This window comes from Rhea americana, unplaced genomic scaffold (genome assembly GCF_003343005.1).
Source record: "Rhea americana isolate MKP2758 unplaced genomic scaffold, rheAme1 scaffold_172, whole genome shotgun sequence".
Lineage (NCBI taxonomy): Eukaryota > Metazoa > Chordata > Aves > Rheiformes > Rheidae > Rhea > Rhea americana.
Window position 1 is genome coordinate 703,740 of NW_028185839.1, and position 18,651 is coordinate 722,390.

General features: G+C 38.9%; 1 protein-coding gene across 2 annotated transcripts in view; it reads right to left on the minus strand.

The window, feature by feature from the left end:
• Positions 1-7,438, minus strand: part of ESRP2 (epithelial splicing regulatory protein 2) — a 45,187-nt gene extending 37,749 nt beyond the window's left edge. For both annotated transcript variants that reach the window (XM_085301072.1, XM_085301071.1), the window contains exons 1-3: positions 7,245-7,438; positions 6,841-6,993; positions 5,737-5,865 (exon numbers count right to left, since the gene is read on the minus strand). In XM_085301072.1, coding sequence (XP_085157198.1) covers positions 5,737-5,865; positions 6,841-6,975 — 264 coding nt within the window. In that variant the 5' untranslated portion in view covers positions 6,976-6,993; positions 7,245-7,438. The remainder of the gene's footprint in view (positions 1-5,736; positions 5,866-6,840; positions 6,994-7,244) is intronic.
• Positions 7,439-18,651: the final 11,213 nt, after the last annotated feature.

Genomic DNA, 18,651 nt, shown 5'->3' on the forward strand with positions numbered 1-18,651 from the left:
CAAATCCATTCATGTGATTTTTTTTTTTTAATAGAATTGTTTCAGGTATTAATTCTTCTCCATTTTCTAGAGAATGGCAAATATTTTGCAGGTTTTTTTTAATTGTAACCCAGGAGGAACCGGGTAGCACAGAGGATTTGTAATGGAAAACAACCTTTACCTACAATATCAATAACAGAATTAGACCTAAAGTTTTGAAACAGAGAAGTGAACCATCTATTTCCATTACCAAACACAGAAAATGCCATAATATAATAACCTACAGCTAAAGGAAGCATTACCACATTCCTACTTCCCCACAGTGAACACTGCTGATATTCCAATATTAGATACAGATATAGGTTAACCAACRCTCATATCAGTGTATCAATGGGAGTAGGAAGCTATTAAAGGCTAATAGACAACAAGAGCTCTGCATAAGAYTACATACAGCAATTTCAGCCCTCCTGCAAAAGTAGTTTAGTTGTCCAGAAATACTCACCTACACTGATACCCTGGAGGCCACCTCATCAGTTACTCTTGATACCAAACTAAGGCCACAGGTTTTTTACAGTACAAACTGGCTGCCAATCTGCTTTAAAACATTTCTATCCTTTCACCTACATCGCTTGTTCACACCTCTGTGCTGTGATGGCCCTCTGCAGACCTATCATTCTGCCATGTAGACAAAAGTGCTTCAAAATGGAGGTATTTTGATTAAATCAGTGCCTTGTTCTAGGTCAACACAGTCCCAGAAACCTTTGCACTGACAAATTGAAGGTGGAGGTGGTCCGTGTAGCAGCCTCACTAAGGTTTTTGTGCAATTGCAGCTTGAGAACACGATGTGGGGGCAGAAATACCATAAGCTGGTTTTGTCATCAAACATGTTGGATCATGAAGATACAACCGAAGGGTGTAGTTTCATGGGACATGGTCTTGGACAGCAAAGCAGCTTAGATGTTCCCACCCTATCTGCTCATTTCAATGATCCTGTTCCCAGCATAGCTTCACAAAGAGTTTTACTGACACAACAAAAAGGGTGGCAAAGTATGGTGCAGAGGCAAGAAAGAAGCTGGTTTCGCTGCTGAAGCCAAATCTTGTGAAACTACACCCTAATTATTTGTGGAGAGAACAGCCTGCTCAGTAACACTTGCCAACAGCTTGCCAAACAACTGCTCCCAAACTTCAGACTGMAGCCCCAGCAAATATCCCAAAACACAGGCTCTGTCAACACTTATACTGGGGTGATGCTGCCACCAAAAAATCTGAAGTTGAGAGACCAACCATAAATATAACTTTAAATAAATAAATAAAAATTAAAACAAACAAACATTTTGCAGATTATAATCAGTCTCAAGAAATAACTTCAAGCACAGAAACCACTCAAGATATCTACAAACTTCTTATACTCTTAAAGTAGATAAACTTAAGTCAAGGTAGCCACAAAGTAAAACAACAAGTATTAAGCTTCCACTTACAGTGTTAAAAAACAGTAGTAAAAAAAAAAACTATTAGAAAACAGTCCAGCATTATCACTAATAAAAATTTAAATATTTTTTTTGCTACCATACATTTGGGGATTTATCTTTATTTGCCTTCTGATTAGTAGCTCTAAGAAAAAAAAAATGCATTTTCAGGCTTTTTTTTTTTTTTCCTGTGGTCTAATGTTTGGAGTGCACTGAAAGAAGTTAGCCCAAATCCAAAAATGAAGGTGTGACAGCTGGCAAGTGAGCCAATAAAATCTTCTGCTAGCACTTTGAAGAGGAGGCTGCAGAACAAGTTTCTCTTTAAAAAAAAGTTGTAACCGGTCTATCAGGTTAGAGGAATTCACTGRTTCTTCCTTCTCTCTCCCTCCCCTCCCAAATCTTCTTCCCAAATGCTCAGCTAACCAGCTTGTTTCCTGCTGAACTTTTTTTATATGTGAGAAAATCAATTGCTCCTGTGACTCAAGAGTATGATCAATAAGCATTCAAACATGTTTTAGAAAAATGGCAATTTGCTATCATGACCATCTTATTAAAGAGCCGCTCCTTATTATTTCCATTTGCACATAATTTAGCTGAATGGGGGGGGGGGAGCCCAGCTTGGTCTTTATATGTTAAAAATACAAAATAAATTTATCCTTGATTTATTGGATTCAAGGTACAATGCGATGAAAGATCAGCAAGAGTAGAGCAGTCTACTGAGCAAGTTTTTGCAACTTAAACAGATGTCACTCCATAGCTGAAATGTGGATGTTTTCAACAGGTCAGAAAGATGCCTAGCTCCCACGAGAACCTCTTTCTCTTTATGTTCCTCATTCAAAGAAAGATGCTAATTACAGCTAAATACTGCAGTCAGCTCTCCAAAATTATTAGCTCTTCTTAGACTGTATTCTTTGTCACAGAGACATGCAAATACTACCTTGCATAAGGGAAATCATATGTCTTAAGGCAAACCATGCTGATTCAGGCAGGTTTTAGGTATAGTATGGGAAGGATTAATAAATCCACAACTCAGTATTCAATTTTTAACTTGAAACCCCTTTGGCCAGAATCAGAGAAGCATAAGTGTTTTTTTTTGTTTTGTTTTGTTTTTTGTTTTTTTTTTTGTTGTTTGTTTTTTTCTTTTTTATTTTTTTTGTTGGGGGGGGGAGAGGCTCCAACAGTTACTTAGGAAAATCTAAATAATGTGCTAACTAAGTCAGTCTCACGATTTGGGGGTCTGACCAATGAAATCTAGTCAGGATTTCCTAGTAATGCAGGAAAATACACAGGAAGCTATTACTTTTGTTAAGTATTGTAGGTAACACATGTTTAGAAGCTTATATCACAGTCTCAGGACACTTTTAAGCACACACTCAAAGTTAAGATCTCCTACTTCATTAAAAAATAAATAAATAAATAAAAAGCAAGCATCACATTTTTCTCCTCAATATCRTTTTGCAACTACAACAAATCTCAGTTATAAGTTCATCATTGATGTTCCAACAACACAGACAAGTCTTGTCAAGAGGATGGGGCCAGACTATTTTCAATGGTGCCCAGTGACAGGACAAGAGGCAACAGGCACAAACTAAAAACACAGAAAGTTCCACCTGAATATGAGGAAAAACTTCTTTACTGGGAAGGAAACAGAGCACTGGAGCAGGCTGCTAAGAGAGGTGGTGGAGTCTCCTTCTCTGGAGACATTCAAAAGCTGCCTGGGTGCGATCCTGTGCGATATGCTCTAGGTGACCCTGCTTGAGCAGCGGGGTTGGACAAGGTGATCTCCAGAGGTYKCTTCCAACCTCAGTCATTCTGTGACCTCTGCCATTCTGAACTAAACGCATTAACCGGACTGCTTCCAAAAGAAACAAGATTTACCATTTCAGGTAACTATTTCCCCAACATCTGTATTTTGACTGGATCTCCCCCACACAAAACACATTTATGAGGACACTGCATATCATCTCAGAAAACAACGCCAGACCTCATAAACGTACTAGCATCTGTAGAATCAAATGTTTGTCACTCCGGACAAGCACAGTATTTAAAATTTCACAGCAAATGTATAAAACTTACCCTGCAACAGTTTGGTTATTTGTGGGCACTGTGCATCAGAACCTTACTTTGTAACATTATACAGTATTTAAAAAAAAAAAAAAAAAAAGTATTTTAGAATACTTCCCAAGACAAACTCAAGTAGCAAGTGTGTATAAGATGCAACACGGAGATCAAGACATACAATTGAAATCATGTATCATCTGCTGAAGGGCTTTGTTGGAAGCACAGTAAAAGTCTTAATCATGGATTGCACGCTTTTGGTGGACTCTAACATTGTTGAAAAGTGAACTAAATAATAGAAGATCTTCTGTGGTCAGTGGAAAACTCCAGGCTCACAGTGGCTGAACTATTATTTTCCAGTTACAAAGCAAAGATAAAAGTTGCACAATATAACAATATATTTATGCTTGGAAAGTCTCACTTCCTTCTGCACGCAGAGACTGGGAACCCAAGGCAAAAGCCAGAATTAGGCACTGAAACTTTCATTTACATGATTGTGATGTGTGCTAAAGTGAGCAATTTTCAGCTGTATCATCAGATTTTCTACCACAATCCAAGCAGGGTGTGGAAAGCTAATTTCACATACTCTACAGTATTATCTCAAATCAAGGTACAAGTCTACTTCCTTTTCCTCCTCCTTTTCAAATAATCACTTTACCCATCTGTGCTTTTGCTAACCAAAATATGTAAAACAATCTAAACTGAGGAAAAAAAAAGTGCATTGACTAACACCTGACTCATTCTCAAAATACATGATGCAATTAAAACATTCAGTAGACTTTTCTTGGGAAAAAAAAAAAACAGTAAAGGATACTCTGTTAAAGTCTATGGGATTCTATTTTTTGYTATCATTGCAAATGGGAGGATGAACGAATTCTCCCCAAATGCCCATGGAAGGAGCCAGGGAGTATCGAGGGGAAGGAAGACCAGCTTAGGAAAACAGTATTCCAGAAGACCTATGGCAGAACTGCCTTATCACAGCTAGCATCCAACAACTAACAGCAAAATCATTCTTTAGTTGCATGGATATGCCAAATGAAAAGAAAAAAAAATGTTTTTAAGAGTCTTTAGCACACCTACGCACAAAGGTAGTATTTCCCTTTATTTGCTGAAGCAGACCCACCTACAGTGCAATTTACAGCAATAAGATACAATCTCTCATAAAGTATTGAGTATAATTAAAGTGTGTCTGTTATAAAGGTAAACAGAGTGTACTAGGCTAAGCTGTTCCAGATGTCTTTACTGCAAGATCTGGGACAAGATCAAACCTGCAGCTGCACATTTTCTCAGGGGTTATTTCAAAACTACACAAAGAGCTATCACCTCTTAGACTCTAGCAAAGCTTGTGCAAGTAGAACAAATGACATCTGCAGCTAACGTTGATAAAATTTAAGACACGTTTATGTTATACATTTGTATTTTTAAAGATATGCACTCCAGACTGAAATGTTAACCATTCAGTATCAAAGAGAGTTAGGACTTAGTCTGCCTAGTTATCTCTGTGTCACCAGAAGTTAGAGCAACATGAACCTGTTCTACTGCCTAAGCAAGTTTCTTGCTGAAACACACCTAGGAATGATTCAGACAAGGTGTGGAAAGCCAGTTTTATATGTTCCACAAAAATGTGCTATTGTATTTTTCCATTCAAGCACATTTAAAAAAAGACAATCAAAGAAAGAAAGAGCTTCAGGAGCTGCATACATACACTGTATCCACATTAGAAATTTTTAGGTAACTTACAGCCTCTTGAATTGCCAGGATCATATACATTTACAGATTGTTTCTACAATTTCTGTATTTTACTCTTTCACTCATTTAATATCACACTAATACTAGACAATACAACGATCAGCYATTTTATTATCCACTAAAATAATTAAGCTCATCTGGAGCTTATTTTATTGTTTATTTGCTTTATTAAAGCAAAGTTTATTTTTTAAAACACACATTACAATAGCRAACCTGTAGGTTAAATATGCTGCTTCAATTTTTAAGTTTTGATTAGCACTGCTACATTCAATTGTGCTATTACAGAAGCGTATTTCAGGCTCGAGTAAGAGAAATTTGGAACAAAAACAGACCTATCAAAATAATCAGAAGAGAGCTTTCAAGAACTAGAGCATCAGCTCAAACACTTCCACATTGTAGGCAGTTGTTAAAGAACTCCAGGGCTGGAATTCTTGCTCCCAGACTTCACCCTGGCTAGCCCCTGCTCCACAGAGCAGCTCCTCACCTGTTGAAGAACCCGGTCCAGAGGCTCAGCTTTGCCCAGTCCCTCTGGCGTTAAACCGCTCACTTCTCGACATTGGTCGCTTAACTCCAAATTGTCTGCTTTCACCAGCGATTTGTGTAGTGTCCCTACCTGAAAACATTGAAGTAGTGATGGACAAAAGCGAGGAGCAATCAAATTGGCACTTTTTGTAAAAAAAAAAAAAGAGAAAAAGAAAAAACAAAAAACCAAGAAGTTCAGCTGGCAGGAGAAACCCGAAAAGCGCAGTATCACCCCCACGACAAGGCTCACGAGGAGAAAGAGCAGTTGTGGATTTCACAGAACGAAACCTTGCCCCAGCTTTCCATCCCTCCCACCCAGGAGGGCCAAGGTCTCTGCTCAGGGGAACCGGAGCTGGCTCTTATATAATGCTTTTTGCAGTTAGCATTGTTTGTTTTTTTTTTTTTTTCCTTTTTTTTTTTTCCCCCCTCCAGAGTTAGTAATTGCAGAGGAAAGATGGCACATTAAGGCCATTTCGTGCAGCGAGGTCACAAATTTGACAGTCGTGTTTGTCTCAAAGTCCTCCATCTCTGGGGGGGGCGCTTGGTCATGATAGGCCTTTTCGAAAAGATAAATGTTTTAAAACTATTTTAAAGTATGTTCTTAGATTAAAAAAAAATAAAAACTTTTTGATTTTAGGCTAATGAGATCYAAACATTTGTTTAAAACAGAAAACCAACAACAAAAGCCACTCCAGCYGCAGGCCGCCGAGGGTCCCAGATTCACCCGCGAGAGCTCCCAYGGAAGCAAGCACGGCTGCAGCCTGCTGCGGGTGGGTTGTTGTTTTAAAGCTTCACAAGCGCGGAGACATCTTAGAATTTGAAGCTACAGATGTTTTAAGCGGGGAGGGAAGAGGGAAGGAAGCACCCTAACTTCAAAAAAAAAAAAAAAAAGTTATTCTTCCTTTAAAAGGGAACAGAAAACGCCCCCGAAGGACCAACGCGCTGCCCGCGGGCCCCGCTGCCCGCCTCGCCTCGCTGCGCTCGGGGAGCAACGACGGCGGCGGGAGGCGGCGGCGAGTCTGCCCGCGCCCCCGGCCGCCTCGGCCCGGTCTCGAAGCCATCATACCTTCTTGCTGGGTAGATCCACAACTTGCCACACCAAGAGAATTAGTTCCCTCTCATCCGAACCCAGTTTAGCCCCATATGCACCAGCTGTTGCCCCAAACAACACCACCAAAGAGTCACTGTGCGAAGCCGTCATGACCACAGGGGGAAACAACTACAATCAAAAGCAGAGGTCAAAAAAAGAGAGAGGAAAAAAAAAAGACACACAAACAAACAAAGAAAAAAAAAAAAGCTTCGCCCCCTACCTCCAAGTGATCAAAAGGGAAAGGAGAGAACGAGGAGTTCACAATATCAAGAGGAGAGAAAGACGTAGTGTGTTTGAGACCAAAAGAAAAAAAAAAGAACAAAACAAAACCCCCAAGCCCCACCAAAACCCAACCCCAAGGAGAAAACTTGCATCTCTACCTGTTCCCGGTGATCTCCTCCTTCCCGGGGCTGATCAGGAGGCGAAATCAGCAAGCTGTGGGGTTCTTTCCCTCTGACATCATGGCAGAAGCCCGGCCTGGGCTTGGGCTTTTTTTCCCCCTCTCTCTCTCCTTTTTTTTTTTTTTTTTTTTTTTTTCTTTCTTTTTTTTTCCTTTCCTCCCTTCCCCTTCCCCTCTCCTGAGTTACCTGCCCTTGGTGCAGCTCATGTGACTCTCGTCAATCTCCCAAAGGGACAAGGCCATTGGGCCTTCGGAAAAGGTGTAGGAGGGACGGAGGGAGAATCAACGCCTGGCTGATTTGGCCTGATTGGTTTTTGAGAGACATCAGAGGAAAACTCCCTTTCTCTCTCTTTAATTCTGCCTTGCAGGAAGTGCCTCTACCTGCTTTCAGTTTTGCGGGATGGCGCGCCCGCGGGACGGGACGGGACGCGCCGCGCCGGGCGGATCTCTGGGTGTACCTGCGGGTCTGTCCGCTCCGACTGAGTCTCGGTTTTCGGGATCTGTAGGGTATATACGTACAGCTACTAAAACACGGCGTATGACTTAGCTTTGAAATCCACAAAAGTCCTTACCTGCCTTTGGTGTCCGCTACTAGATCTGTATTGTGCTCTCGCTGCTCTAGGTCCAATAAAAGGTGCAGTATTACACAGGAAGTTTTTTTAAGGGATCGATATAACAGATAAAAATCACTTTGCGTTCTAGGCCCTACTCTGCACAGGGTTTGGCAAATGTAGATCCTAGTGAAATAATTTTTATTTTGGAGAAAGAGTACAAAAAAATCCCACCTATAGCAACAGCACCTAGGCTGTTTTGCAAAACYGGGATATAAAGTCCTCAATTTTCTACCCTATAACTGGTCAAAAAAGGACTATTTATTGTCCAAGATGGGCAATGTTTTTCGTTTCTGTAGGTGTATATACAACTCCTTCCCTTTGTGTTTCACAACATACCTGTAACTGTCTGTGAGACTCCACAGTGGGAAAACACCCCTGGGTTTACCTATTACAAAAAGTATTCTTAACGCTTCTGCTGGACGGCAACAGTGGTGAAATTCATAACATTAGGGACTCAGACAATTTTTGCAAACATTGTCAACCCAAAAAGTATATCAAAGCAGAAATAACAAAAAAAAAAAAAAAAAAAAAAAATCAAACTTCTGACCATGTTATTAAGTTTCCTCTTGCCACCACTGATGAATTACTAATGATTTATAACTGGCAAACACTGCAATTTAGTCCAGTCATGATGATATTTTTTTTGCTTAATTAGAACTTCAATTTGTACTTCAGTATCAGTGTTGGATTGAAAGAGAGTTTTCACTGAATGAAAAATAGTGCAGCCATTTASCTCCTGATCGCTATCATGGGAAAATGCAGAACTGGACATTTAACTATGAATATCTGATGGGTTTAAATATTAACATCACATTTTCTCCTCTTCTTTTAACATGGTAACTTTATAATTGGTTGATTTTTATGCTGTTTTGAAAGTCTTATGAAGCAGCTGTTATTATGGACCTGGTTTTGCAAACACTTACTCACCTATTTAACACCACCACCGCCAGGACTATGAAAGCAAACTGAAACAAACATTTCGAGGACAGTGTTTCATGTGAATTATCTTAGAATTCATATATTGCAAGTATCTACCTGCCAGCAACCATAAAGAGGAACTTTGCAATGCACAGGTGTACCTCTCTGAACATTACAAGATAATTGTTAAATGCTTCTCAGCTGTCATCTCTGCTGCCCACATGTGCTGCTCCTTGAGTATCAGTCCTTAAGATACATCATTGTCATAGAAACATAAAGTTCCCAAATGCTCTGAGATGAAAATTTTAATCTATTTTTTTATATATATATACATTCCTATATTAAAAATGTTACCAGTAGCATATTTTCTAGCATTGCTGAATTTACACAATAGCTATATTTTCCTCCACCAATACATGGCTAGAATTCCTTGGTAAAATAAAAACTCATTCATTTTCCTGCTATTTGGATACGGTGTCAGTGAATAATAGCCTGCTGATTGTGTATGGAGCAATTCTTATCCCTTAAGTCCACAATAAAAATAATAAAAATACATTGACTCTAAATGTGAGGACAACTGTTCCTCCTATCCCAAACTATTCCTCCAGTCTCAAAGTCTCAAATGTATATATATCACAAGGGTAGTTGGGGGGTGTCTACACATGAACACAAACAGGAATTCTATTTATTACTACATTCACAGAAAGAAGTACCAGGCCATCACAAGTTAGCTGCCTACATGATTGTGCCATTTCGTAGCCTTAATACATAACTGCTTCCTACAAAACAGGATAATCAGCAGATTTGTATAGCAGATCGTACACAAAACACACTCTTGGCCAGTTTTACATATATGCTGGCAGGCCTCAGTGGATTGGCACAGAAAATCCCAATACCTATGCAACTTCTTTTAGGAGTTAATGTGAAAGGAAGAAGTTAAAAGGTTCAGTTATGGCAACATGCCAAGTTAAAGAAGTCCTATTCRTACCTATGCTGTGGATCCTTGAAAACTTACCTGAATCTTACGCATGGTATCAATGGCTAATAAACCCCAAAGCTGGCATGCTTTTCCTAACTGTATCAGCTCATCTAATAAAATATAGTATCTCTTCCTACAAAACTCATCTAGCTCATACCCTGGACTACCTTGGCTGGTGTACTTCTACTATTACTAACTTATCTAAATTATTCCATGTAAATTGAGCTCAAAGATATTTTTAAATGTTTTTAAAATGCATTAAAGAAAAAGAACACAGATCTTTGTGGGATTTCAGACATTTTAAAGTATTAAATTATGCAATTGTCTTCTTATTCCCCTTTTACCCACAAGCTCCATCTTTCTGCATCTAACTCTTAAATATACCACTCTCTGCAACATTGTTGACTTTAAAAATGCACAAGAATGATACAACATGTCTCCAGAGAACAGCAACAGGATCCATTTCCTGAAACGACATGTGGGATAAGCCCTTGTGCACTAAACATTAGCRAAGTTAATCTGTAACCAAGATCTTGCTGAAATAAAGAGTTATTGCTTACCTTTAGCTTTAATCCTRGCAGTCATATTTATAAAGGGTTTTTTTTGTAGGCTCCATACAAGGAAAATGTCTCATAAATTTAACTGGCTGGAGAAAAAGAAGTTTAAATGCGGACATTCAATATTATTCAAGTTTAGTATCATGATTAATTTGTTCATTTTTATCAAATAAAATTAAGTAAAACAGGGAAATAAAATTGTTTTACAGTTAAAGCATGTGAGAATGCTGAAGAAGCTCCTTAAATGCACTGGACAATGCATTGCAATAGATAAATCTCTGCCCCAAACTTGCATGCCCTTGGGATGTCATTAGTCTTCCTTAAGACTACTCTACCCATCTGTTAACAGGAAGACAGAGATGACGATGATTAATCCTGTAAAATCTTTGAAAGGCTCTGAGCAACAYGAAGTTGGATCTAACTTTAAAATTGGCTGGGGGGGTGGGAGTGGGGCAATTGGAAGTGGGCAGTTGGACCAAAATGACCTGCAGTGGTATCTTCTAGCCTAAATTATTCTATGGTTCCGAGAAACAGATTCCAAATGGAATAAGTACGGAACCTTGTTATTTATCAGCATAATAGAGACAGCAGCAAATTTTCTGTGCACCCCAGCATCTTCAAACTGAATTGATAGAAAAAAATAAAATGTGATCTATAAGTAAATACAAAAAGACATTTAAGTTTCATGTCCATTCAGTCCTTGGTTCCCAAATGGGATTAAAACCAACCGTGGCAATGTTTTCTGAAGGAGGAGTTTACTGTAACTCATAAAAGATAAACCCATATGTAAAGAATTCTCTGGCATCCTTTCTTTAACAGTGAATGAGTGGGAAAGGGCATGGGAATACCTGTTTACCGGAGTTCTTTGATTGCTGTCCAGATGTTTTGAGARATCAGATTTTTTGGTCTGCCAGGTAGGTCTGTCATTATAATGTAGTGTAGAGACCTCAAAATGATTTCCATTGTGATAATCACAGAAGCCTGGCAATATGCAAAAGTGTTTCTGAAAGGTGGTTTCCAATGGATTATTACAGATACTAGCCCCATCAAGCAGTACTGAAAGTATTCACTTACTATCCTGTATCACTTGGAATTCATTGTCTATTGACTCAAAAGATAAATTAAAATATAAGTTGGTGACTAAGTTAGATAAATAAAAATGAAATTACTTCCCCTATTATTTTACATAGCTCTTCTCCTTTCAGGGACCACAATCAACCCAGTGCCTTAATCCTACACAAGTTTTACATACGCACWACTCCCACTGGACTATAGAAGTATGTTGTTTATCTGAGTTTGTCCAGGTTATAGGTATCAAGCTTTCGAAGACCAAAGTCCTTCTTATCAAATTTATGGCCAGATCAAATATGCATCACATWAATGTCTTTCACTAAAATTCTTAAAGATTTAATTAAAGTTTACAGTTTATGGCAAATATCCAGTGAATTTAAATTCTTCTCTTGTGAGATGTCACGATTTACTTCAAATAATTCATTAAGTATATTCTGCTGTAATTGTATTCTTGTAGAATCATTTGAAATGTTAGTTGGAAGAGACTTCTGGAAGTCATCTTGTCCAACATTGTGCTGATAGCTGGACTACTGCCAACACTAGATTGAATCAGCCGCTGCTTTGTCTAGCTGAGTTTTGAAAACCTCTACAGATGGAGACTCCAAACTTTGGTGGGTGACCTGTTTCAGTGCTGCACTACACCGCTGCTGAAAAAGTTTTTCCTCATGACCAATCTAAGCACTCTGCTATGTTTTCAAATAATTCACTGAAACTAGTTGAGACAGGATCTTTAAGCCATGGTAAGTCAGACATGGCATGTGATATGATTTCTGTTACCTGATGAGATGAATATGCAAGTACTTCCTGAATGTCTACCCTGCCTGTAATTAAAAATTCACTTTCTGTGAAGCTTTATTGATCCTAAAACCTGCCTATTTAAATTTTCAGTTCAGTTGTTAACTTTTTCAATAGTATCAGGAACAATATGAAAACAGAAAATTCACTGGAAAATACTATTTCTGTAGCAGTTTTTAAGCAAATTGAAGTTCAGTCTTAGAGTAAAACACATTGCCAATCTGTCCTCTCTTTGTYTACAGAAAGGATGTATCAGCTTACAGGTCTGTCAGTGTGACAGCATACTCAACAGCAATGAATTTGCTACACTGATTAGATTTAATATAATGAGTTGTTTGTCACAGCAGTCATAATGGTAAGAACTCCACTGCCACCTTCCCTGCTACCATCACCATCACACTTTAATGAAAAGAGTAATTGCATAAATTGATAACAAAACTCCATCTCTTCAAACATTTTGGAGAAATGTAAATTTGTTTCAATAGCTTAAAGCCAAAATACTTGCTTTTGTTCACTAATATTCAAATATAACAAAACCGAATCAACCTGTTATCTTTAAACAATAAAATTTTAAATGATTTCACACATTCAAACTTCACCATGATAAACTTTCTACATCCTGTTGTAAAAAGATCAAGTGGCTAGCTCCTCTCAACAGAAAATGAGAATGACCTGATACCTCCATGAAGCATTTAGTTCAGGCCATTTCATGTGGTATTTTCAACGATCCAACTCAGAGACTTCCAGTCTTAGGAACAGCAAGAGGGGACATGTGAATTTTACCCAGTAGTCCTTTAACTTTTGCAAGAGATTTTTCATAGTCACCCCTTTTATGAATTGATGGTATTCTGCCCATCATACCCCCTGCATAACTACATTCAGGTTTGCAAGGGATTTGCAAAGGTCTCAGGAGATTACTGAAACACAAAATCACTGRAGTTTTGGAATGATATATTCAAAGCCACCTGGAACTTTGCATCCAGTCCCAAATATCTTACATGCAAACATACAAAGGGCTATGAAGATGATCAGAGGTCCGGAGCATCTGCCCTGTGAGGAACAGGCTGCTTAGCCCGGGGAGGAGAAGACGGAGGGGGGTCTTATCAATGCGTATAAATACCTGAAAGGAGGGTGTCAAGGGGACGGGGCCAAACTCTTTTCAGTTGCCCCGTGTGACAGGACAAGAGGCAATGAGCAGAAATTGAAGCACAGGAAGTTCCGCCTGAATGTGAGGGGGAATTTCTTCCCTGTGAGAGTGACAGAGCACTGGAACAGGTTGCCTAGAGAGGTGGTGGAGTCTCCTTCTCTGCAGCTATTCAAGGCCCGCCTGGATGCAACCCTGTCTAACATGCTCTAGGTGACCCTGCTGAGCAGGGAGGTTGGACTAGATGATCTCCTGAGGTCCCTTCCAACCTTACTGATTCTATGATTCTACGATAAAAAAAAAATACTTAGACAACATAAGAAAATAATATGTTACTATATGAATCAAAAGATCTGCAYGCTATACACTACTCTCACTTACTGAGAGCTGATAATCAATTCTGCAAGATGATAGTGCTAAAAGAACTGATCATTAAATGAATACAAAAGATCGTATACTGGAAGTCTGGTTTGCTCAAGGAAGAATGACTGAATYATGCAGTTAATGACTTTATGCAAGTTACATTTTCTCAGGCTTTACTGACAACTGGCTGATACTGGCATCATGAGAGTATTTTGGCAGAGATTTGCAAGGTGTATAGTTTTGACTTTTTATTCAGATTGTACCATAAACCCTCAGATGACTTGAGATCTGATAAATAATAAGAGGTGTATTCCTATAATCTTTCATTCATTTAGTTGCTCTGATCTTTTACCTCTTTCTTCCTTATAATTTAATTAAACTTATTCTACATACAGGTATGCTAATACATGTCTTTTTCTCACCATAGTATAAATAGAAGCAAAATATAAGTGCAAAACTTAAGCAAAACTTAACCAGCTGTCAAAGTGCTTAGGCCTTAGAAACATTTAATCTAAGTATCTTGCATAACAAACCGATGAATGCAATTATGTGCATCCCACATAGACGTGATAGGAGATCTATCATTCAGTGTTTTTTTGGCCTTTCATCTTCACTCTGTTTATCTTGCTCCATTCCACTTTCACTGCCAATGACTGCATATTTAGGATCTGAAACTTGGATTTCAAACATGCTCTATGTCCTATTCTACACAACTACAAGTGAGGAACATTMTTCCCAAAAGATTAGACTTCTGACATTTGCATTTTTTTTTCTATTATCTTTATGTTGAAAGTATATGGTCTTTAGGAAGTCAGTCTTGTCTGACTTGTCTGGCAGAAATAATAGGCCAATTTCTAGGAAGAACAGAAAAGACTATTTTCTACTCTACCATTTACATTTTCAGAAGGCAGTTGTTGCAAAGATATCTGGTCTTCTTCTACAGTATCTCTGTATGTAATTTGCTTGCTTGAAGACTCTAGTTTATACTGAACTGAGGGTCCTGTTATTGCTATGTATTGCATAGTACCACGTAGACGAGTTAGTTCAGCCATCTGATTCTCACTCAGATAGACTTCATTGCTTCTGTTCAGCAGGCCCTCTCTCCAGGTTAAACTCTGAGCATGGTTGAGCAAACACCCTTGCTCCTTTGGCCTGATAATGGATTTTATATGCTGTGGAATATACAGCAGAAGTAAGAAAGTTGTAGTGCCTCACTAGTATCTCTGATACTAGCAAACATTTTCAAAGAAATATATTGCAAGGTCAGTAAGTGTATCCACATTAGAAAACAACAATAAAACAAACAAACAAAAAAGGACATCTCTACCTAGATCCCTCCCTCTGGTATACTGCAGAAACTTTAAATTTAGGATGCTATATGATGCAATTCAGTACATTTTATCATTTAATAACCACAGAATTGCTTTATAAACATAGATAATAGCTGACACATGGCAAACAGGTGGAATGAGTACTGCCCTTTCCCTTCCCAGTAAGTTGGAGCTGTGATAAGGTACCATGACAGAGCTGTTTTATAAGTGCTGGTATGACCACACCTCCTTTGCACAGCACTGGTAGTATGGCACACCCTTGTTTGACAGGAACTATCACCTTGTGTTCACTCATTCCTTGGTTTTCCCAAGTAGCTATTTCAATCTCAGTGTGAAATAGTTAACAAACATTATAAGATTTTGCCTTTCCTACACAGAAATATCTGGTGAAAAGGCAAAGAGCCTTGGGACATCCACAAGAAGAAATTGCCCAGTACATCCTGGGAGCAGCTGCACAGTGAGCAGAGTAAACGCAGTGATGGCGTGCTGGGAGAGGTAGAGGTCTGCGACATGACGTTATTGTACCATGCTGTGACTGCTGCTTTCCTTTCTCTAGTGCCCTGCTCTGTGTGAGCAGGGTGGTGGGGGCCTGATCCACCGCTTCACTATTTTTCAGATAGTTTAAATCTGAGTACACGCTATAAACAAACAAACTGCCAGTGTGGGGATAGTCAGGAGTTAGTCGGGCTTGCCATAAGAAATATATGACAAACTGTGTCCTTAAACTGTGGGTTTGGACCAGGAAAGAAATTTTGACGTAAATACCAATTTCAGGAACACCTTCCTCATCCAGCCTCAGCTACTCATTCTCACCCCTCCCTTGGCTCACTGTCCCCTCTGATTCTTCAACATTACCCTTTGCAGGGCTACACTGTGAACTAGCTTGGAAATATTGATCCGGTCTTAGAAAGCTGGATCTGGCTCAGTTAAAAACAAACAGAACAGCTCACAAACTCTTTTTGTCAAGATATTCCTTAAGGTGGACCCATTCCCTGGTTGGTTCATCCTACAATTACACCAGCAAAACCAAGACAGTGACTCATGGGAGCAGGAAAACAGGAAGGGTACTGGTGTCTGACTGCACGGCCGGAGGGCACTCCAATCCTTTGGGTGGCCAGTTACTGCTGAACATCTGCAGCTGTCACTGAAGGCAGCTGTGCTGGCTATCTCTATTACAGATGAGTCATGTTGGGCAGCATTTTACACCCACTTTGCATAGACATAAATGGTAACTCAAGTTGCAAGACTGTGAGTATCAGGTCTTCTCTTCAGACCTCTGGATTATTTTCTATCTATGCAGGAATCCACTTCTGAGGGTGTATCCACAGTAGGAAAGAAGTGTGCTCTTGCTATGTTATTTCCTAGAGAGTGAATGCTGTTGGTAAATTTAATTCTTCCTAGCAGATGAAAATGCCAGCAGTGCGCCTTGTCTTATGTAAGATTGAACCTTGTGCTGATCAGCTCCTGGTATGAACACAGACTTCCTCCAGGGGAAAATAAGGCCACAGGACTCCACAGAAAAGGGTGGAGGTTTTGCTTAATATTAAAGGATCTGCTCTGTACCTCTTGGTGTAAGATAAGCCATTTTGCGCAGGGTGATGAGATTTTTAAGAAATTATACAGTGTTTTTCCTCTTATTTAACATTACTTTTTGATAATGTAAGTTTAATCCCACTTTCCTCAGAACACATCTTGTGAAAAAAAACACATTTTAACAAAAAAGAAACATTCCCTTGCATTGGTATTGAAACCACAAGACTTAATGTATCCAGCACTTGTGAATCTGCTGTGTGTAGGGGAACAAGGTGGAGCCGACCACCTTTAATCAAAGATTAGCTGCTTTAATCAGAGATGTGAACAGCTTGCATTCTCTGCTTTTGATTTCCACAAAGCCTGTTTGTTTTACTTAAGGCTAGTTTACTACGCCCCTGTTACCATGGAATTGCTAGGGAGCTAAGCCACACCTTTATGAATACACTTAGCATTTCCTGCACACTGCAGCCTTAAAAGCAGAGTSTCCTATACTCAGAAGGGGTAACTGGATGTAAAGGGGCATAAACAGCTAATTTTTAAGATCTTGGCAGTCTGGCAAAGGGCACGCATGTCACCTGTCTTGTCACTTATCATGATCTTGTTAAGTAGTTCACACAGAGTTTTTGGTCTGTTTTTGTTGTGAGGTGTATTTTTCAAAAGTAATTGATGCTTGGGAGAATGATAATGTTTCCTACCCTTTCATCGGTCTGAATCCAGCTCTTCCACTGGTGGCTGCTTTGTGACTAGAAGAAAATGAATTGATGGGACCCTCTGAAATCCCTCTGGGCTGATACATGCTCTGTATTAGAGTAATGGTAGGCTGACTGCCAGTTTCAGCAGACAGGATGAGGGTTCATTACATGTAAACAACCCTTCTTTCAGTGCTGTATCTCTGAGGCAGCATGCTACAACTGCTAGATCACTTGCATCCTCTTCTTTCTGGTTCATCTGTAATTTAAATTATTAACTCAAATTATTTGTCAGTCCAGTCTGATGCTTGGTATTTATACAAATTTCAGGAACTTCTGGGATTTTTGCAAAATTTGTTTAAAAAGGAAACATAACTTTTAAACATACATGTTCAGTACTATAAAAGTCTCACTACTGAGACTTACAAAAATGTATAAAGGCTGTATAAAAATGCCTAAAGAACACTAAATACTCATGTTAGAAAGCTATTCTTACTGCTGAATCATTTTAGTAAGTAGTTTCACAGATTCCCACTTTACTCTTCCATTTGAAATTGTATTTTCATATTTTGCTTGATTGCTACATACTGCAAATGGGCTAGGTTTAGAGTTTGTGTGAAACCAAAGAAAAAACTATTGTCATATAAATGACCTGGACTTCAGGTTATCTCTGAGCATTTCTTAGGGAGTTTGTGACATGTTACAAATTGCAGTAGCTTCTAAGGCTTGGGTGGATAGTAAATATGATTAATAAGACASAGTTACTACCACAGCAATAAGGTGGAGTAGGCGTGAGTAACTGTAGTCTGTGGGAACTTGATCAGCGTCCTCCAGCTCACGGGCATGAAAGTATTTTGTAATCACAGCAGTTAAAAGAAAAAGAAAAAAAACAAAAACAGATAATTATCAGTATTTTTATGCAAGATTTCTTCAGGATTTCTTTAAATAGCAAAATGTTTACAAGCTGACAGCTATGACAACAGAGAATTGGTTTGTTAATTTAAGTAATTATTGTTACTCTTACAATGCTGAGAATGAATCCTATGGGATATATTATGATGATGCAGGCTCAAGTGTAGTCGGGAAGGATTCATACTTTTTAAGGGTTACAGCTTTGTTATACAGGCATAAAAGCTGTAGAGGTAGATTCTTTGGATGCATCTTCAATGCTTTATAGCAGCAAGAGCAATCTCCATAACAGATAGTCACAACATATTATTGAAGGGAAGTGTTGTGAACATATACATTCTGGAACAAAATTAATGGGTGTAAAATAGCAGCTAGTATCATTCATTTACACAGCCTATTTGCAATAGCAACCAAAGCCCAAGTATGCAAACAGCCTGGGCAGTTGGGTGGAGGAATGTATTCCATGGCTCTGCAAGTTTTCAAA